The 22,483-nt window shown below is 47.6% G+C and overlaps 1 protein-coding gene across 3 annotated transcripts in view; it reads left to right on the forward strand.

The window, feature by feature from the left end:
* The first annotated feature begins 11,332 nt into the window (after positions 1 to 11,332).
* EEPD1 (endonuclease/exonuclease/phosphatase family domain containing 1) overlaps positions 11,333 to 22,483 on the forward strand; it is a 110,774-nt gene continuing 99,623 nt past the window's right edge. The window contains exons 1-2 of one of the 3 annotated variants that reach the window (XM_047694900.1): positions 11,333 to 11,830; positions 12,239 to 13,306. In XM_047694900.1, the coding sequence (XP_047550856.1) occupies positions 12,429 to 13,306 (878 nt within the window). In that variant the 5' untranslated portion in view covers positions 11,333 to 11,830; positions 12,239 to 12,428. The remainder of the gene's footprint in view (positions 11,831 to 12,238; positions 13,307 to 22,483) is intronic. The other 2 variants (XM_047694902.1, XM_047694901.1) reach the window with 2 other exon arrangements.

Here is a 22,483-nt window from a genome sequence, read left to right on the forward strand (position 1 = left end):
TTAACTGGCTCAGTCCATAGAGCATACGAATCCTGATCTCAGAGTTGTAGATTCCAGCCGCACTTTGGGCATAGAGCTTACTTAAAAAAACTAATAATGTCAATAACCACATTGAATTGAAGGAGTCTAAATGTTTTGATTTGAAGGCAGAGATTGAGAGATTGGGTAAAAAAAAAAAGCAAGAAGCAACTATAGGCTGTCTATGCAAGAAGCCCACTTCTAATAGAAAGACACAACTAGGTTAAAAGTAGAACGATGGAGAGGGATGTACCATGGTAACATTCATTTACAAAAAACCTGGGGCAGATATATTAATATCAGACAAAGTAGATTTCAGGGCCGAGAATATTGTCAAGGACAAAGGAGGTTATTTCATAATGATAAAATGGTTAATTCGTCAGGAGGATATAACAATCTTAAATATTTATGGGCCTGATAACAGAGCTTCAAACTACATGAAGCAAAAACTGATAGAACTCCAAGGAGAAATAGAAAAACCTCAGTTATATCAGATATTTTAAATTAGCCACTTGTACAATAACGGAGAAGGACGTTAGGACATTGTCTAATCCAGTCCACTCACCTTAACTGATAAGGAAAAGGGGACCCAGAGAAGTCAACTGAGTTATCCAGGGTCACGGAGTTCATTTGTGTCAGAGGTTGGCCGTTCACCAAGGTGCCAACCAGGGCTGCTCAGTCCTGTGAGAGTCCCTGTAGCACGGAGACTCCCAAATTCAGCCTAACATGGCGGTGAGAGCCCTACAACCATGAATAGGAGGAGTCCCACTAGGTAACCAGTCATGGCTACTGATGTGGTAAGAGACTATCCATTAATTCTTTTTCACAAATATTGATGAAGGCCTAGGCATCACTGGAGGGGCTTGGGATACAGCAATGGAGTCAAACTGCCTTTCCTCAAGGAGCCTACATTTTAGTGAATAACAGACAGACAATAAACAAATATCTTAGCGATAAGTGCTTCTAGGATAAGGAAAGTGGGGTGAGAGGGAGGAAGAGCAGACCTGAGCTTTAGGAAATTGTGCCCACCTAGTATTTCCCCCAGAAAAGCTAGTTCTGTGAGATGTTCCATGTTAAAAGGGCAAATAAGTGCTGCCTTTACTCTTTCCTTCCAGAGATTCCCTATGCATGCTAGTAAATTGAAGGCCCTGAGAAGTCCTGCAATGATTAAACTCATTTCAATTTCTTTAATCTAGCACTTTCCAACTATAGAATGTCCATGGTACCTCTTGGGCTTGGTATAATAATATAATTCCCTTATGTACTTGTATAATATCTCTTTTATGTACTTTCTGGGAGCCGACTTTCCAACTTTTTGTGTCTCTTAACTTATTCCTCAAAAAAGACTGTAGTTGGGTTCCTGGGTGGCTCAGCTGGTTATGTGACTGCCTTCAGCTCAGGTCATGATCCTGGCTTCCTGGGATCCAGTCCTGCATCGGGCTCCCTGCCTGGCGGGGAGTTTGCTTCTCCCTCTGACCCTCCCCCTTCTCATGTGCATTCTCTCTCTCTCCCCCCATCGCTCTCTCTCTCTTGAATAAATAAATCTTAAACAAACAAACAAACACACAAACAAACTGTAGTTTCTTCCAGATCAATCCACAAATGAGGCCCTTATAGCCACCAGAGAGGCAGCATGTGTTGGGAAAGGAGCCCTACCTGGCCTCCTAGGGGGCAATTCCCAGAAAGCTTCTTGGCCTTTCAAGGCCTCAAAGATAAAATGAAGATCTAGACTCTGTGTTCTCAGATTCCCTCCAGCTCTAAAATTCTATGGTTTTTTGGCTGCATTGTTAGCACTGTGGTCGTTCCTGGTTATTCATGTTCCAGACGCTGATCCTGCTGCTTTGGTGTGGAAAAGAGGTTCATTCTCATTTACGCTCAGGCGTAGGATCAGTTGGAAGCATTGTCTCTAAGCTGAGCACTGGAGTCATCTGGAAGCTTAACAAACACCCTTACTTAGATCCCATGCCCAGAGTTTCTGATGGAACTGGTCTTGGGGAAGGGCCTGGGCTTTGGGATTTTGACAACTACCCTGGGATTCCTAGGTGCTATGAGGTTAGGAATCACTGCCTTTAAAATGCAGCCTTCCCTGGGCAGCCTTTCTTGTACCCCCATGGTCTATTACCATATCTGAGTACCATCTGGGCATGGGAATGTATGACTATATGAACAGTTGTATCTTTTTCTATAAATACAAGATAGCCACAAAACAACCCCCCCCCCCCCCAAGATGGAAAGCAATATAATTAAATTCTAGCTAGATCCTAGTGCCTGCCAAAATTCTGAGCCTGAGGTCAGCATTTTCTTTGTGGAATGAGATGCACAAACGTAAGAACATATTCTGGTCATGGTGGCCCCAAACTGAGAGTTTCCCCCCCAACACAACCACAGTGATGGTCAGAGAAATGAAAAGGGACAGATTCTCCTTTGAGTGGTTCAATATATTTAATGATGCATCTGGGACCTCCTCAATTCCTCTTTCTCACTACTGCTGGATCACACTTTGGGGGATGCTCCTTAAGGCCTCTGATGTTCTTTCTTTCTTTTTTTTTTTAAAGATTTTATTTATTTATTTGTCAGAGAGAGAGAGAGAGCAAGCACAGGCAGACAGAATGGCAGGCAGAGGCAGAGGGAGAAGCAGGCTCCCTGATGAGCAAGGAGCCCAATGTGGGACTCGATCCCAGGACGCTGGGATCATGACCTGAGCCAAAGGCAGCTGTTTAACCAACTGAGCCACCCAGGCGTCCCATCTCTGATGTTATTTCTTAAGGGAATTATTACTGGAAGTGGGGCTGTGAGGTCAGGGACCAACTTACCAGGACTTATTTTTCCAGTATTTAGGAGAAAGTGTCCCCCCACCCAAAAAAGCATCAGAAAGAGAAGACAAGGGGAGAACCAGAAAAATGCATAGTGAGGTTGAACCTGGCAGGGCATCCACAGTGGGGACCAGCTATAGCCAGGTGAGCCTGAAAGGGAGGAGAGGCAGGGCAGGGCTACCTGCTGTTCCTGTGTGTATGAGAGCCTTTCCCCCAGCTCCACCCAGCAGTGTGCCCTCCTCCTGGCCCATAGCCTGGCTGGAGGAGCCTACTCACCCCACCCCCAGAAGTATAGGGTCCAAGGGCATTTGCCATGATTTATCCTAAGATAGGATTAGCTGCCTCATTCCCTGTTCTGGTTTTGGAATATTCTGTGCTAAGGAGAAGCCTCCTAATTAGGCATTCGAGAAACCCAAGGAATAGGCTCTACCAAGAAGAATGTTTTTATAAACCCTCAAATTTAATAAACAAGAAAGAATAAACTGTTCTGTGAAAAGGGGAAGTCTGAAACTAACTGGAAGTGTTGCTTTCAAGAGGAAATGAAGCAAACGGGAGCACGAGTTCCCAAATGTGATGATGATAATCATATCACCTTTAAAGATTAATGAGTATTATTTTCTATAACAGCAATAATTCTGGATGGGGAAAAAGGGAGGGCAACACAGTGCTTCTGATGGTAAATGTCCTCCGTCGTGGTGTTAATGAAGCCACCTCGTTCTGTTAGGACTTTGCTCCAATAACCTCCAGCCAAATGCTCCATAAGGAATCAAATGCCAGCTGGAGAGGCATTTATCATGTCCCGGAAAGGACAAAGGCCTTCAATTATCAGCCATAAAATGAAACAATGTATCAGCCAGTAGACTATGAGCTTTAAAGGAGAAATCTGATGCAAAGAAACCCAATCCGGGGCTGCCAAAGTTTCATTCCTGCCTTTCAAACCGCTTGCCTGGGAGAAGGCCAAGTCCAGTGAAGGCAGGAGAAACACTTCTGAATTCCCTGAAGTTGTGAATGGAGGTGTCTGTTTTTAACTGGTATTGAGCTCTGTCATGGGGGCTGATGCTAAGCCATTGAGTAAAACCAAATCGGATGCAGGTTTGCATGTAAAATTGATTGGAAACTGTCTCCTCCAGTGTCCATGGAGCGAACGGGAAGAAATACGTGCCTCTATTGTGTTGGCAGTCAGGGAGGTGGTGGCAAATATATCAGCAAACAGACCCATGGAACCTCAACGGGGAAACTTTTTTTCACTCTCTTTTTTAGTTTACTGTCATGGAAATGTTTGTATTAATTCTCCCTAAAAACTTCATTTTGGAAAAAAGAAAAAGAAAAAGCTTACACAGAAGTCTGAATAAGCCTCTACGCATTAAAGAAGAATCAGTATTCATTACCCGCCAAAACAAGATCACCAGCCCCCGATGGATTCATGGGTGAGTTGTACTGAATATTTAAGGAAGAAATGATATCAATTTTCTATAGTTTCTTCCAGAGGATAGAAGTGGAAAGGACACTCCTTTAACTGATTCTAAGAGAGCAGCTTTGTCCTCATACTAAAACCAGACAAAAAATTACATTGCTTTATTCAAAGGAACACTTCTGTAGAGTCTTATGATGTCAGTTAAATTGGAGCATTATTTTGAGACCAACCAATCAGAGCTTAATGATAAAAAGAATCGAGTATTTCAAGTGTTGAACTGAAAATTTTTTATGATTTTTCAAACCAGAGTGGAAAAGCCACTGAAGCATCCTACAGGTTTTAGTTCCTAATAAGGCAAATACCTATTGCTATAATCCACATAAACAAAAGCCTTTTTTTTTTTTTTTAAATGGTAAAGTGTTCTTGAGACAAAAAGTTAGAAAGCCACTGTGGAGTATCCCTGGCTGTGATAGGTCCATCTCTTGCTATGACTTCATAAGGAGTCATTGTTATGGAATTCCACGCACCTATATAAGTCCCTGGCTCAGCCTAGATTTTTGGTCCTTCTAGCTTAGGAAGCTGGCTTTTGGTCACCTGAGGGACTTTCACCAAAATTAAGTATTTTCCTTTTTGACTTTTTGTCTATTTTGCTTATTTAAATTTTTTCCTTTTTTTATCTTTCTTATTTTTTTAATCCCTCTAGTTATAATTTTGTAATTTATATTTTTTTCTGTTGCATTTCCCCCTTTCTTCTTCCTGTTTTCTTATTTTTCTTAACCTTTTACTTTTCCCAATTACCTTTATTGTCTTTTTCTCCTTTTTAAATTTCATTTTTATGAGTTTTTCTTTATTCTGTTCCATCTTTCTCATTTTAAAATTCTCTTTTCTTTTTCTAATTTTTCTTTCTATTTATTTATTTACTTATTTGACAGACAGAGATCACAAGTAGGCAGAGAGGCAGGCAGAGAGCCCGATGTGGGGCTCGATCCCAGGACCCTGGGATCATGACCTGAGCCGAAGGCAGAGGCTTTAACCCACTGAGCTACCCAGGCGCCCCTCTAACTTCTTTTCTTTATTGTGAGAATGCATATTGAGCAGAATGTACAATGTTTCCTTCTACATGTCCACAGAATGTGAAAACCTCAAGAAACTCTTTGTCCTCGGTCCCATCAAGGAAGATAGAGGTGATCATGAAGGTTCTGTGGGTGGACATGGACCACGAGAAGGAACTAATGCTTTACATAGAACCACTCTCTAACCACAAGGAGCCTGGGTGACGGAGTTGATGGTGTCCATGGGCTACATGTGGGAAAGGAACAAGGACTCACGGATGGGTCAGAAGTATGATGAAGTGATGGTAATCTCTGTGCTCAGTCCTGTAAGTGATCTGAACCAGATGGCCACCCCATCAGGCTGAAGCCCCACCCTTGAGCTGGTCTTGCCCACAGCTACCATTTATACTCATCCTGCAAGATACGGCATCATGCCCGAAGCAGTGGAATTTCAGTGAGCCTGCCATTTCCACCTCTACCTTCCAGTCTGAGAAGAGGCAGGGCAGCAAGACAAAAGAATTGTGGCTTGAGGAAGACCAGGAGTTAGGACAGAAGGCCAGCAGCTCAGCCAAAGCGTCTGCTAGTCCCCTACCTGGCGGAGAAAGGAAGACCATCCCAGCAGAGTCCCCAACATGGTCCTGTAGCCTCCCCAGCACCCACACACCAGAAGCAGTGATGAGTGCCAAATGGAACCAGCTCCCTCTCCCCTGCCATTGTATCCCCCAAAGGAAATGCCACGCCTTCCACACCAGCAATTGAGACAGGTGCCTGACCACCAGAATTTGCCTGATGGTGTGACCCCATCCTCTCCCTCTGGCCACAGCCAAGGCCTGCAGGGGGTCACTGGGAAGGGAAAGGTCCTTCACCTTCATCCACACCTGTGTTGGAGGTCAGCCAGAAAGACCTGGCATGCAGTTGAGCCTGGAGACGTCCAGACCTCAGGTAGCCAGAGCAGTGACAGAAACAAGAAGACATGCTGGGAGGGCAGGCGTGCTCCCTGCACTTCCCACGGAGCATGAAGATCATGAGCTCCATGGAGCCTGTCAAGAGAGTGTGGGAGAGAGGCCAGGTACTGGACACAGGCAGCGCCGGCAGGAACTGAGCAGGACGTAACTGATGCCATGCATTCACAGCCCGCCGCGAGAGGACTTCGCGCATCCAAAGAGAGAGGGGCCTACGTGCCCTGCCTTTGCTCACAGGGTTCAGACAAGAGGATGGCTGACACCTCCACAGCCTTCACAGGCAGTCTCCACTTTATAAGAGAATGGCCCTGAATGGTTCGAAATTCTCTTGTGATCCAGCTGAAAAAAAGCCTTCAAACCACTTTCTTTGAGGGAAATCAAAGCCTGGTGAGATCACTCTAAGAATGGGACAGATGTCAATGAATTGTAAAGGGGACTACATTCAGGACTATGACATTGGCTTTTCTTTCTGGAAAAACAAGGTGTGAGGATCACATCTATCTGATCGATATTGCTGGGAGACAACCTTTTCAATATTTATAAACCTCTAACAATGTGTTCTCTCTCATAGTCCTGTAGAGTTGGCTGGGCTCAGCTAGGTGGCTTTCTCTGCTCCTTGTGGTCTCTCCTGGGCTCGCTCCTGTGGGTTCATCCAGCTGGTGGCTGGGCTAGGCTAGAAGGTCCAAAAAAGGTCTCTTTCAGCCATGTGAGGCCTTAGCGCTGATTGTGAGCTGGGGTGCCCCTTCCCACAGCAGGAAAGCCAGAACTTCCCTCTAGCATGGCAGTTGGAATCTAAGAGGAAACATTCCACAGTGACAAGATCTAATGGGAAAGTGCTTATCAAATCCTTGCTTGCCTTATGTTAGTGTCCCACTGGTCCTAGCAAATCACATGGCCAAGCCCAGTCAACATGGGAAGGGATCACACAGGGATGAGAGTACTGGGAAACATGACTCACAGGGGACCATCAATGTCACAGTCTACCCCGTACTGCTGTATAGCAGAGCAACAGGCTCATTTAGAGAACCCAGTGAAAATGGTCCTAATGGTGAGTTTCACAGCTGAGGGTCTGCACACAGAGCAGCAGAAGAAATGTGAAGGCTGACAGTATATCCATTGTCACTGTCCATGGGGTCCATCCGTAGTCATTCTGGGCCATCAAAAGCCATGACTCCCAGGGAGGCAGGGTCTGATATAGAAAGTTCAAGTGTACTGCCAATGGCTGTGTTTCATCATTTTGGGAGCACAGAAGCTGGCTGCAGTGGAGAGTGACAAAACTACTGTTGATGTCAAACGAATATTCAGGACAGAATCTAGTGCGGTCATTGCCCAAGGGTTGGTGCCATCATAGATGTCAGTAGCCTGGCCAAACCCCTTGCTGACTGAGAAAACGGGGCCTCTCTGCAAGGACTGAGGTTTTGGGGGTTGGGGCATCTTTCCTTATCCATCTGTCAGGTGTCATTCTTGTCTCCCAAGGAAGTCCCCTACACTCAGTTATTTTTAATGTACAGCTGTATCCTCTTCCCCTTTCCTTTATTCTAACATATTCTGCTCTTGCTGATTTAATATCTGCATTCTGCTGGCCTCGCAGCCCTGGGAATAGAGAGATCATGTGTTTTCCTCATCACTGTATCTCCAGAGCCATGGATGTTGAAGCTGAACATCGGAAACCGCTTTCCCTTCTTTCCTTCCAGCACCTCTCCCTTCCCCCGAATCACTGTTTACCTCTGAAACCACCAACTAAGAAGCAGGACAGCGACCCCCACCACTCTGTCCCTCTGACCAAGGCCCCAGGCAATATCTCTGTTGGAAGGAGCAGGGGCCACAGGGTGTGGCACTCAGCGGGAATGATGGGACCCTTGCCCTCTGCCAGACTCCTGTCACACAGATGTCAGCCAGACCCTCGCTTCCTGTCCTTGGATGGTCATGTGACACCAGCTCAACCTTCCATTCCCTGTGTAGCAGGATCCCAGCCAAGCTCCCAGTCTCAGTGGGGATTCGTGAAAGTCAGACGTGTCACCAGGTGACCCTGAGACTTCTGTTCCAGTGAATTCCGGATCTCTCCCTCATCTTGCATATTTCAGCTGCCCCCGTCTCGCCATCCCATCGCTACCCAGAGAGGCTCCGCTCCTCTACCTGATTTCTCCTGAACTACACTCAGTCAAGGCCATTACCTTTCTTATTAGAGGTTCAGGGAGTGTGGGGGTTAGAGAAGAGCGCAGCAGATAAAACAGACTGTCAGTCACCATTAGTCTTAAAGCCACTGGTCTCTCCTTTCCCTTGGCCCCATCCCTCCCTCACTGGGAATGTTCGCTGGTGGTCTTTTCTGTTTCCTCCAGACTCAACTTCTTCCTGGGTCCCTTTGTTCCCCTTCACCTCCCTCCTCCTCAACCTGGCTCATCTCCTCCTCCTCCCAAAATAATCCTGCCTCCTTTTCTTCATCCTCCTCTTCCTCCTCCTCCTCCTCTTCCTCCCTCTTCTAGTTCAAAGAGCAGTCCTTTTTATCTTTTGAAGGTTTTTTCCCAACTTTATTGAGACATAATTGAAGAACACTAAACTGCACATATTTAAAGTGTACAATTCTCTGTTTTGACACACACTCTTGAAACCATGATCTCTCCCAACATTTCCATGACCTCCCCACCCAATTTCCTTGTACCCTTTTTCATCCACTCCTTCATCCATCACTACCCCAAGCAACTGCTGATCTGCTTTCTCTGCATATAGGTTAGCTTATATTTTCTAGAGTTTTGTGTAAATAGAATCAAGCAGTATGTTCTCTCTCTCTCTTTTTTTTTTTTTTGCTTGGCTTCTTTCATTCAGTATGATGATATTCTTCAATAATATGTGTATTAGAGGTTTGTCCTTATTGCTGGGTAGTAGCCGGTCCTATGGATATTGTTGTTTATCCATTCACCTACTGGTGGACTTGAGTTATTTCTGGTCTTTGGCTTTAACAAAGCTCCTAGAACATTCATGTACAAGTCTTTGGGTCTCATGCTCTCATTTCTCTATGGTAAATACCTACGAGTGGAGTGGCTGGGTCATATGGTAGAAACTGCCAGACTGCTTTCCAAAGTGGTTATACTGTCTCACACTCCTACTACCAACGTGTGAGTTTCAATTGCTCTATATCCTCACCAACATTTGGTATGGCCAGTCATTTAGAATTTCATCATGTTGTGGTATTGTTTGTTTCAATGCACAGCGGTTTTGCTACCTCTTGGCTTCATTTCTACCACATGTTTAGATTAACCAGATTATGCCTGCTGTGCAAGTGAAGTTAATAGTGTCCCTTTTACCCTGTAAAGTGTCCTGGTTTGTGTAATAACATATGTGATTTCTTTACTGCTATTTCCAACTGGTCATACCCCCAGGCTGTCTGTCCACAGCCGCAAAGGCTCATCAAGGCATTATGCTCAACAAAGACTTTCCTCCTCTACAAAGGATTTTCGTGCTTTTTCTGAACATTTGTTCTCCTATCACAACAGGATTCCAGGAGGAAAGGATTGGCATGATGTAGTTTAGTACTAGAGTTGCAGAGTGGGGTGGTGGATGGAGGGGATAGGAGGAGAGAGTCAGACCAGGTCCTGATGACATCATTTGAGCGGGATGCAGCCATGCTTGACATAGGCTTTATTCCTTAACTTTTGCACACAAGAACACAGAATCCCCACTTTTTTGTTTTGTTTTATTCTGTATAAGCTATTGTAACTTGTATTTCTGTCACTTGCGATTAAGTCCTGACTAGTATGCACAGTAGGGGACTGTGCCTCAGAAAGGCAATAGCTTTTGCCAAGCCCTGGCTGCTTCTCATTTCACATCTAAAGTGCTTTCTGCTTTCCCTAAGAGTTACTGTTTTTGCTGACCTAGCCCTGGGAATTTAAAGCAGGAGCATTGGTCACATTGGTTGGGGGAATGAAACTTCAGAGGACACTAAATGCCCAGGGTCAAAGTATTCAAAACTATCACCACATGGTTTGTTTAATCGAATACTCCAGCTCCCTGTACCCGCTGTAATTCAGCAGGCTCTTTAATCTTTAACTACAATGTCATTTAGTGGTATGATCCAAAAACTGTTCTGAATTTTGGTAAGCAATCTCCCTTTCCATCTAGCATTTTCTGTCTTCTTAATGATTAAATTTAATCCTTATAGGAACATAACCATATTTACTCAGAGCGCTATACGTTCAAACAAGCAACCCTATTAAGAGACGTCTTCGAGCACATCTCTAATCGGTGGTTCATGCCCTCTCCTAGCAGGGCAGTGAGTTACTAACGTTGTGAAGACATCTCTCTCTGAGCAGTGCAAAGGTAATTAATTCTCCAGTGGAAGAAAAGAGGAGGTCGAAAGTCTGGGGGGGTCAGAAGTTAAAAAGATCCCATTCAGTCCCCTCTGGAAAGTTCTCAGCTTGACTGCTGAACTGAACAAAGCGAGACCCCTGACACGCAGGCCTCCCTCCCCACAAGGAGTGCCCAGACCCTGCCCCATGCCCCAAAGATGATGTAAACTCAGGCTGTTGGCCTGGTAGTGTTTGCGCCCTGGGCTCTTCTTGCCGTAAAGCAGCTTGCCAGGTCTCCCCTCGGGCAAGACTAAACACCCTCCATCCCGCACATCCAGCCCTGGGTCTCTGATAAAACCACTCCCCTTAACCCCCCAAGAGCTGCAGGACCCAGGGTAACCTCGGTGTGACCGGCAGAGGCAGCCTTAGCATCGGCCCCGCCCACTCAGTCCCTAAATCCCGCCTCCGTGCCCCCGCGGCCCACCCCTCCCGCCGTGGCCCCGCCCCTGCCCTCCCGTATTCCATCTCCACCCCCACGCGCTCGGGCGGCCCCCGAGCACCAGGGCCCCGCCTCTCACACTTCCCGGCTCCGTACTCCACCCTCTCGCGTTCTGGCCCCGCCCCTCGGGAGCCGTGTCCCCGCCCCCGGGCGCCAGGGCCCCGCCCCAGCGCGCTCCGGTTCCGCTCTCCCGGGCTCGAGTCTGGCGCTCGTGCCCCGCCCCCACGTTCCCTCTGGAGTCCCGGGAGGAGTTGCCGCGCGGGAGGAGGCGTGGCCGTGGTGCCGGCGGAGGCGCGGGCGGCGCGGCCAGGACTTTGGCTTTGACACGGACGGCGAGCTGGAGCTGTGGCTTTGGTTCTGGGCACTGAGGCGGTCCTGGCGGATCCCGCGTCCGAGTCGGGAGCAGGACTTTTCGGCTTGATCAACGCAACTGCGGCGACGCCGCAAGTCCTGGTGCAGCCTCGAGACTTGGTGCAGCCACGGCGACCGGATTTCGCCGCCGCTGCCGCCTCCGCGCAGCCCTGCAGCTCTTGCCGGCTCTGGGAGAGCGACTCTGAGAGTTTCTCCTGCAGAAGGAGCCGGGACGCGCGGCTGGAAGCGGCCCAGCCACTGACCATACAAGCGCGGGCACCCGGATTGGAGGCAGGGGGCCCGCGCGGTCCTGGGCTAGGCTCAGGCTTCTGAGCCGTAGGTGGAAGGACGCCCCGGGGGAGCAGCGGAGAGGTGGGGCGCCGGGACCGGCGGCGGGTCTGGTGGAGGTCGACAAGTCCCTTCTCAGTACCTGCACTAGTAAGGACGGGATTCCCAAGTTGCAGATGGTGCTGAGTGTCAGGAGGAGGGGTGGGCGTGGGAGGTGCGCTCTCCGTTCTTCCTGGGCCCAGGTGGGGGCGACCTAAAGGGAGGATGGCCTCTTCGCTGCCAGAGGTGAGAAAGGCAGAGACCAGAGATGTGGGCTGATGAGGGTAGGTCTCTTTCCAAGAGAAGCAGCTCATAGTCTGTTTGGACCTCGATATGACAAAAATCGGACCTCTCCAGAGGAAAATCCATATGGGCCAGCATTATTGTGTGTGTTCAGGAGTTTACGGACAGCCATCAGCCTGGGACTCCTGGTTAAAACTCCTGCTCTAGATAGGGAGTGCTAATGCAAACTGATTAACTGATTCAATCGATTTGTGTGTTTATTAATTTGTTTTCCAGGTGGCCAAGTGAAAGGTACTTTTGGACACCCTGAGCATGGAGATTTAGTGTTTGTCTTTGGTAACTGTTTCATTCCCTGTATCCTGAACCTGCCCTCTTTCTGTGCCAGTAAGGTCTATTGGGCTTCCTCCCTAGCCAGAGAGTTCTTCTGCGGTGGTGAGGCCTTCCCAGACCACTGACCCTGGCCGGCATGGGGAGCACGCTGGGCTGCCACCGCTCCATACCGCGGGACCCCTCGGACCTGTCCCACAACCGCAAGTTCAGCGCGGCCTGCAACTTCAGCAACATTCTGGTGAATCAGGAGCGACTGAACATCAACACGGCCACCGAGGAGGAGCTGATGACCCTGCCTGGTGTGACCCGTGCGGTGGCCCGCAGCATCGTGGAGTACCGCGAGTACATCGGTGGCTTCAAAAAGGTGGAGGACCTGGCGCTGGTCAGCGGCGTGGGTGCCACCAAACTGGAGCAGGTCAAGTTCGAGATCTGCGTGAGCAGCAAGGGCAGCTCGGCGCAGCATTCTCCCAGCTCCCTGCGGCGGGACCTGCTCACTGAGCAGCAGCCTCACCACCTGGCCACCACCGTGCCCCTCACCCCGCGGGTCAACATCAACACGGCCACCCCGGCTCAGCTCATGAGCATACGCGGCCTCACGGAGAAGATGGCAGTCAGCATCGTGGACTACCGCCGTGAGCATGGGCCTTTCCGTAGCGTTGAGGACCTGGTGAGGATGGGCGGTATCAATGCTGCCTTCCTCGACAGGATCCGACACCAGGTGTTTGCAGAGCGGTCCAGGCCCCCGTCTACCCACACCAATGGAGGCCTGACCTTCACCGCCAAGCCTCACCCCAGTCCTACCTCGCTGAGCCTGCAGAGTGAGGACCTGGACCTGCCACCGGGGGGGCCCACCCAGATCATCTCCACGCGCCCTTCCGTGGAGGCCTTTGGAGGCACAAGGGATGGGCGGCCAGTGCTGAGGCTGGCCACTTGGAACCTGCAGGGCTGCTCAGTAGAGAAGGCCAACAACCCTGGAGTGCGAGAAGTGGTGTGCATGACCCTCCTGGAAAACAGGTGAGGGCTGGAAGCACCGGGGCATTGGGTGTTAAGGCAGTTCTCGCATGGCCTCATCTGGGCATGCAAACGAGTGGACTCTTTTGGGGATAGGGAGAGGGCAAGACTATTTAATCAGTGTTCTTGAGGCCCCAGTCAGTACTGTCACTGTGGCTGAACTCTCCTGCTCTAGAATTTTTTTGAATACAGCCATTCGGGCTTGTGGCCCATATCTTGAACGAGATATATCCAAGATCAGTTCCTAATTTGGGGGGTAAGTGGAGATTAGGTTGATGTTATTGCTTTGGAGAATGCTGTTTGACTCAGAAGACTTTGTGGGGTTTACACCAAATCAGGCACTCAGAGGCCTGGGAACCATTGCACAGTTTTGCATATGAGAAGAGAGCTAGTTGGATTTTTTTTTTTTAAAATGAGAGGGAAAGTCACATTTGTCTCACCAAATATGCCTATTTGTGTGCACAAAATCATCTGAAAAGGCAGGTATTTGCAAACACATACGCTGTGTATATTCACCGAAATGCTGTGAATGAATCACTCCTCCTTCTTTTTCCTTATTTAGCCTGAAGTTGGTGTTCAGGCCCACAATTGCGGCCCCAAATGTATGTAACCTCTCTTGTCCCCATAGCCAGGAAAGGTCAGGCTAACATGTGGTGAATATTGGCCAGATTTTCCCATTTGAACCACAGGGGAAGAGACTTGTAGGAAGGGCTCTTACCGCAGCATGTTTACATCATTCACAACACTGCTCTCTGTAGGAACTTCCGTTACTGCCCCCCCCACCCATGAAACAAAACAATATGATTGTAGCAGTTAACTCCTGCTGTTAGTAAAATAGTATAGTGTATCATGTAATCAGCTTTGGGAAGGGAAAGAAATATTTTTAATGGTCTCGTCTGGGTCAGAAATCCTCCGAGTCTGGTCTTGAGGGACCGTACCCCTGCTACCAGCCAGACGTAGGGTGGCATGTTTGTGGCCACTGGCTACTTGCCTGTGCACTGGCTTGTCAGTGAGCCTGACGGGCAACAGTTTAGTGACAAGAAGTGAGTCCTCAGCGGGCAGTCGCGGTGCGTTGTGGCAGAGCGTCAGGATAAATGAGTGAGGAGAAAACCAGGTCACACCATTTCCCTGGCACTGTCCCCATGGTACACTCTCATCACAGGACTGAGGGATCGTGCAGCAGGTCAGAGAACTGGACCGGGAGAGCTCCTGAGCGCTCCTCCTGCACAGCTGTGTCCCCTGCCTTGTGCTGTAGCTCACTCCTTTTGCAAAATCGTCTTGTACACAGTGAGAACTAGACTCAGCGCTGGGTGATATTTATCAGGAACGGCCTGATAATTGTTCTCTTTATCCATTAGCAACGTAGGTGCTTGTGGGGGAAAGGGGAGGGGAGGAAGAGGGAGGGATGGCTGTTTAATTCCTATCTTGAGTTTTCTTTTTTCTTTTTTTTTTTTTTTAAAGATTTTATTCATTTGACAGGCAGAGATCACAAGTAGGCAGAGGCAGGCAGAGAGAGAGAGCGGGAAGCAGGCTCCCCGCTGAGCAGAGAGCCCAATGAGGGCCTTGATCCCAGGACCCTGGGATCATGACCTGAGCCGAAAGCAGAGGCTTTAACCCACTGAGCCACCCAGGTGCCCCCTATCTTGAGTTTTCTTAAGGCTCCATTTGGGCGGGGGGAGAAGGGGGTTGAATCAGGATCTGAAGTCACCCCAGAGAGAATAATAGACCAGGCAGCTCTTGCCCATTTACCATGACAGTGATTTTTCAAGTGTGGTGTCTGGATCAGCATCAGCGTCAGTGACTGACTCAGAAACCCTGGTTTTCTGTGTTTTCACACACCCTCCGGGTGGTTCCAATACACACTGAAGTTTGAGCCCCATAGTGCTGTTTGTTGGGCCATCAACTGTCTCTGTGGTTTTCTCTGTAAAGCACCTTGTCAAGGTCCGTGAACCCACACAGACCTTCCAGAACTTTCCAGGTACTATATTTTCTTAGATTGTTCTGATCATCCCTGTAGTTGTTCAACTTCATGATGCTCTTTCTGGCCAGAGTTTGAGGAACTTATTCCGCCTCTAAAACAGATGAATGCGATGGGTAGGGAATGGGAGAGAGAGCAGGGGCCAGTTGGCCTCAGAGTGGTCTTTACTCCCCAGTGTAGACCTGGGTCAGCCAAGGGCACACTGAGGAGAGTACTAGCAACTCTTGTCCCGCATGGAATTTGCACTTCTCCTGGTGTTTCTTCTTTGGATTTCCTGGAGGGATGGTGGTTTGTTGAAGTCATTTAAATACTGTCCTCAGGTGAGAGGAAGAAGAACTTACCCAGACCTGGTAGGATGGAGAAGGAAACACCTGTAAGTAAGCAGGAAGGTGACCTATATCCCCATCGCGTTTCTCACACTTGGCCAGCTAGGTTGTCCTGTGGCTTGGTGGTTTCTTTGGCCTGTTCACAATGTGTTCAGAGTATTCTGGGCACTCCTAGCGTCTTATTAGTGTCCAGTCAACATACAGTAATGGGCTTAGGGCTTGGTCCCCTGTAGAGCTGGAGTGGATCCATTTGTCTGTGTGACTATCCCAGGGCACCCAAAGATGGCTGCCTATTCCAGAGGGGGTCCCATGTCCTCAGAACAGAGTGCACATTCCCCAAGAGCTGTGTGTTCGTCCTGATTCACAAAAATCTCTCGCATTCCAATTGATCCCTTTATTAGTAAGAGGACATATGTAGTTTGAGCAAGAATGAGTGCTGGTAATATTCAAGGTGGTTCTTATTTTTGTACATGTGTATATGTAATACAAGTCTTGTTCATATTTTCTGATACTTCATATTCATTTGGTTTCCCCATTAGCCTGGGAAGGGGATAATGCTTGTTTTTGTAATGATGCTCTATCTCGGGTGAGGAAACTGAAACCAAAGAAGTTAAACGACTTGCCTCCATCCCATAGCTCATTAGTGACTCAGCTGGGACTAAGACCCAGACCTTCTCACTTTAGTCCCATGTTCTTTGCAGGCACACTGTGTTTTGTAAGCACACCGCCTTTACCCTACCTCTTGTTCAGGCATCCCACCCTCTGCCTAATCAAGGCCACTTGCCAGTTTGTGTGCCAGTCACATTTAAGAAAATAAATCCATTGTAAAGGCATTTAAAAAAAAAAAAAGACACCTTGGCTCCACACTTTCTGTGTAAAATCAGTGAAATTCCTTAACTTTTCCAAGTCTCAGTTTTCCCATCTGTTAAATGTAACTAATGAAAGAAAGAAAAAAAGCCTTGAAAAAAAAAATGGAAAAAAAGAAAAAAAAAAGAAACAACTTTTTTTGTAAAGGGAATTGCTAGCTAGCTCTTCATTTTCCTTTCTGTGGATTTGCTTTCTTCCACTAAAGGGTGCCAGGGTGGGACTTCAGGGCTAGAGTCCTTTCTTGCCCTGAGAGGCTGCTCCTGGATGGACAAGCATGTGTGAGCTACAAAAAAACGAGTTTTACATGAAGATCGAGGTAGGACCGCAGAAAACTAGCTAATCATGGAGTCACCAGGAGCCTTCAAGGACATCACCCTGTGGCACAGAGCTGACGGGTTTCATCACATTCCTTTGCCAAATCTCAGTCTCAGGCAATGTTTCTCCTCGTCCAGTGTTTATGAGGCAAGACAGAAAGAGGAATGCTTCTGCTAAACATCCTGGCAAATTTTGGGGACAGCCCACATATGGAATGAAGATTAATTTTCAATTTTCACTTTTTGCTGAGTAGCTCTTCTATTCTGAAAAGTCCCTTTGGTTTTTGGAAGCATAAGCCCTGGAGGAGCAGATGTTGACAATCTCCAAAAAATAAATAAATAAATAAATAAATAAATAAATAAATAAATAAATAATAAATAGGTTTACTATTCTACTTGTGCATTTCCCCACGGCCTCCATCAGAAGGGAACCTGTTGAAGTCTTCAGCTTTATAATGCTCTAAATCTGTTTTCTTGCTACATGTCTGTCTGCAGTATCTAAGCACAAGGTGAATTGGTACGTTGTGCGAGATGGGGTTTTAGTTGATCAGACATGATTAGTAAGATCCATGTAGACGCAAGCCGTGTGGTCGTTTGATTCATTCATTGAAAACTGCGCGGAGTAGCGGCTGTGTACATGCAGATGCTAAATGCGGGAATCAGGTTGGCCTGTTATTTAACTTGAGTGAAGTAAATGGGAATCAGCTTGTGTGGCTCAGCCTCCAAAGAGTCTGAGAAACCCAGATTTTGGGTGGGTGGGTGGGTGGGGGAAGTCATGGAGTGTGATTGATTTCAGGTTGCATCTTTCCCATCCCAATAATGAGCTTATCCTGGGAGATTGAACAGTGAGTAGATGCAGCCAGACATAACATCTGAGGCAAAATGGCCAGCAGTCCTCTTAAAACAGAAATAACGAAAACTGCTTTCACTGTGGAAACTGAGGTGCAGAGCGATGAGATAGCATCTGTGTGGCCTTCAGAAATGTGGATTGCGGTCACAATTTGAAACCAGGCTGTGTGTGATTTTAGGGTGGGGAGTGGAAGTGTCTTTTCCCAAACACCGTGTCCTTTGATTGACCCTTGGCCCACCTGCTGTTTCCTCCCTGTCTTGGGCCTCGGATGGCCAGACCTCAGAGCTTCACCTAGACTTCTAGGGCTCAGTCAGGCCCCGGGAGGCCTCTGCTCCCTTCCTGTTTTTGTTCCTCTGAAGGACAGGGCTTATGGCCAGAGGTAGAACCGTCCAGAGGGCGTCAGGGCTTCTCCACCCGGCCCCTCAAATGTGAGTCTGTGACCTTGGCTGAGCTCCACGGCAGAGTTCCGCTTTTGTGAGCCAAGGAGTTCTGGGTGGTTTCCAGAGGGAGAGGTGGTCTTTAATAAGACTGCTGTAGATTAATAAGAGGAGATGGTGTGGCTGAAGGGAAGTCCTGGGGTGGGCACAGGGCAGGCTTTATTTCATCAAAGGGAGAGATGTTAGTTTGTCTTACAAGATGGGCCCATTCGGGATCTGATTTTGGAGGTTTGATAGTAGTGCTTCTCCCAGGGGCTGTTCATTCCTCTATTAATTATTTCTTCCACAGATACTTTTTGAGCTCTCACTAGGTACGAGGTTCCGCGTCAGGCCCCTCATAACAAGATATAGTCCCTGCTCTCATGTGAAGAGCTAGACAAGTCAATACATGATGGATAATGACAGATAATGGTGAATGCTGAAGAGGATGGAGGCGAGCTGAAGAGAAGCCTGCTGAGGTGGCTGGGGGGTAAAGGAAGGCCTCAGCTAAAGCTGATGGATGAGAAGGACCCAGGCATAGAAAAAGCTCAGGGGAAGAGTACTCACTAGAGGACCCAGCAAGTGCAAAGGCCCTGAGAGTGCTTGTTCTAGACAGAAAGCCAGAGTTCTGGGCATGGTGGGTGGTGGGGAGTTGAGGGGGGCTACAGAAGGAGGGGAGGCAGGCCAGATGTATAGGGCTCTTATTTTAGCAGGAGGAGGCCATAGAGGATTAGAAGCAAAGGTTGGTGACTTACCTGTTACCAGGCTCTTCTAGCTGCCAGAGTAGGGGGAGGCACTTGGAGCATGTCCTGGAGTTCGGTAGAGGGTACAGTTTGAGAAGGTTGAATTGCAGAGTCAAGGTTACAGAGGATACTGATGGGGAGAAGGGGGCGTGGGTGGTGATGAGAACATCCTTTAGCAGCAAAGACTGGAAAGCCATGCCTGTGTTCCAGATGTCGGGGGGATTAAGCACATGGATTCCTAGAAGGCAGGCTCAGAGGGGGTTAAGGAACCCCAGGCTAGCCCTTGTGACTATGCATTGCATTGACGTGATGCAACTTGCCAGCCTCACCCCTCCCCTCTCTTCTTGCCTCACACTGGACGGGTGCATAGTGCTTCTTCTGGACAGGGAGGGTCTCGGTCCATAGTAGATGGAGGAAAAGGCCTTGTGGTCTGTCCTCTGTGCAAATCAGGTATCTGATAGGGCCACCTTCTTTACAGTATCAATTACATATATAACAAGGGCATATTTGGGGGGATTGGGGGTAACTATTTCTATTAAAAGACATTTAACTGAACTTAATTCAACATCAATTAAGAAGCCCTCTTTATCCCCTCTCCCCAGTGGCTTGGGGACACAGGGAGAGCCCACCCTGTGGTTAAGGAGCTCACAGTCCAGTTGGGGGACACATCCACTGGTACTTACAGCGTGCCATAGGCTGGGCTGTGAGGGAGGAGGTGACGTTTAAGCACAGGGATCTGGTACCTGTCAGCTGGGCTCTGGAGATAGATCAAGTCCTCATACAGGGGAAGGATGTGGGGCTAGGAGCAAGTCACGTGGCTTGGAGGGAGCTAATGTGGAGAGGAGGGTGGGGTCTGGGCGTAAGCATGTGGTGGTCCTCACAGTGAAAGCCAGCAGCCCCCCAGCAGTTCCTGACACTTTGGGGGTCCAGGCTGGCTCGCTAGCCAGGTTTATAATCTGAAATACTCAGGGAGCACAGTAGGTTCCCAAGAACCGTGCCTCACAGTAGGGAATAGTATCGAGGTAGGTGTTATTTGCGTTGTGTTATTTTTATCTCAAAATTACCCTACTTTACACAATTTTTATCTCAGAATTCCTTAATAATAGTCTGTGGATAAGAAAATGATGCATTTCACCAATATTTGATGTGCTCGTCACAGACACCCTGGTCTGAGTGTAGTGATGCGCAGTTGAGTGGAAATTTCACACCAGTGACTGCTGGCACGGAAGCAGCCAGCAGATGCCACACAGAAATGTCCCGCTGCCCCTCCAGGTGTGTGATCCTCCTCAAATATTTAGGAACCCCGGAAGCTTCCTGACCTAGCTGCTTGTGACTATCTGCAGGCACGGTAGGGACAGCAGCTTTTACCGCAGTATTTTGATTGACAGCTGCCCAGTAGCTGGAGAGGAACCTTGGGGATGTGTGCTCAGAGTAGAGGTTTCATTGTAACGAGAAGTCTTGAATTCTTCTACCAAACTGCTGGATAGAGAGACCCTGGGTTTTCTTTCCTGAGCACAGCTCCCCACCTCTGTTGCTTTGGCATTTGTTTCCAATGGCCCTGTTTCCTGAGAATTCTATTTTGGTTCCGTCATTACCTGATTAAGCTGTTAAGCTGGGCCTTCAATTGTTTTATCCGGAGACCACGGTAAGCTCCCGGAACGCAGTACCGCGGCCAAGACAATATTGTTCACGTTGCCTCATTTAAGGCTGCGTGCATTTGGAGTGTGGTTTTACCGTGTTCCAAGGATCCCAATCCCGTTTGCTCACCCAAGTGGATAGGTGACGTCTGTACTTTTGTCTTTCTCAGCTTGTACTAAAAGCACCATGTCTTTCCAAGCAGGAGGTCTCGGAGGGATTGTTGTTTTTTAAACTACTGCTCCAATATCCTGTTGGAAAAAAAACAAAAACAAAAACTTCTTCAGAATGTATTTTTAATAAGCAAATTCAGTCTGACTTAAAATTTTTTGCCGTCTTCATTTTCTTAAATGGCAAAAAAGTAAACTTTTTGGCGGCCTCGAAGTACCGATGATTGGCTTTAGGCTGTGGACTCCTCTGGCCTTCCTGGCTTGGTGGGCAGTCTTTGCTGCTCAGGCCGCTGTGTTCCTCTACTGGTCAGGTCTTTAAAGAGTGGTTCTCAGTTGTTTTTAAGTTGAGGACTCATTTAAAAAAAAACAAAAAAAAACAGCAAAACACTGCATGTCCCTCCCACCACCCGGTAGTGGTGGTTGTACTTTCAGTGGCTTCGTGGACCTAGTAGTTGTACTAAGAACAGAAACAGTGGTAATTTGGATCATTCCTATGGCTGAGGTCCAGAGCCCAGCAGCTTCACAAGTGGGTATCGCCAGTAACCCTCTTATACAGATGCAGAGAGATGGCTCAGAGAAATTGCATAATTTCCCCCAAGGTCACACAGCTTTTAAGTGGTGGAGCTTGGACAATAACCAAGCAATCAGACCCCAAATTTGGATGATAAAAACCACTCTGAGCTCACTAATGCTTTCGTATGTACTTGTATTTACGTATTGCCCTCACCTGCACACCTGCATATGAGAATACATGTTCCTCTAACCAACCTGTTTTGAGTTCCCTAGGCCATGACCTTTCCTAAGTGTGTTCATCTGAGATGTTATCTGTGTGTGTAGCTTGTCCTTGTTTCTTCAGAGTGGAGCAAGGATATTTGCAAAGCAATCTGAGTGCAGGATATTGTATTTTTATGGCTTTTCAGTCTTTTACAGTGGTCTCGCCCACACCTATTATAACAAAGGTTTCTTTAAACAAGTTGCTTTTATAGAAGCTTTGCCAGCATTTGTCTTAGTTTACTTAGAAACCACTTCTTTTTCTGCTCACTATTTCATCTCTTGATGTCACATTTTAGGAGACCACAGTCACATGTCCAACTGACATAAACCTGGGGACAGATACACCTGAGTCCGGGTGAACACGTGACACACAGTTGATCTGGCCAGGAGTACTGAGCATGCCATGGCCATCCATCCCTCAGAAGGGACTGAGGATAGCCTGCTGGGTCCCCCAAGTACAGGTCAGTTAGGAGAGCATCTATGGGATATTTTGAAAAATGCTGGTATGTGGGCCCTGGGCCCACATGTACTATTTCTATAGTCTAAAGACAATATTTGCCATATATGTATATTGCAGACCTCCTGTGGTAACTGCAGGTTGGTACCGACCCACTATTATTTTCTTAGAAGACTGACTCAAATGTTGTATCTAGTTATAAGGTCGGGGACTCATTGTCCCCAAATCTTCACCCCCCCAAAAAATCTCTTGCAACTTTTAGAAATAAAAGAGGTGAGGAAGCAATGAGGGTTTTTTTGTTTTGTTTGTTTTGTTTTTGTTTTTGTTTTGACTGAAGACCTATACTAGCCAGCATCTTCTCGGTAACATGGATGCGCTGCTTATGACATTCGTGAATAACAGTAAGCTGGGAGGGATTTAAGCAAGCTCTGTGGACTAGATACAGTATCTTTTAAAGTACCTCCCCAAATATGTACCTCTGTGCTTTCTTTTTTCGCTTCTGAACTTAATTTAATTTTCAGGTTTAATTTTTGTTAATGTTAAATACACGCGCAGACATGCGGAACTGAGCAAGACACTGTTGCGTTGCTCTGCACACGTGCTGGACTCGGTGAATGGCCAGGCAAGATTGTCTGGGGTTGATTTGTAGT

Source organism: Lutra lutra, chromosome 11 (assembly GCF_902655055.1).
Source record: "Lutra lutra chromosome 11, mLutLut1.2, whole genome shotgun sequence".
NCBI classification, from domain to species: domain Eukaryota; kingdom Metazoa; phylum Chordata; class Mammalia; order Carnivora; family Mustelidae; genus Lutra; species Lutra lutra.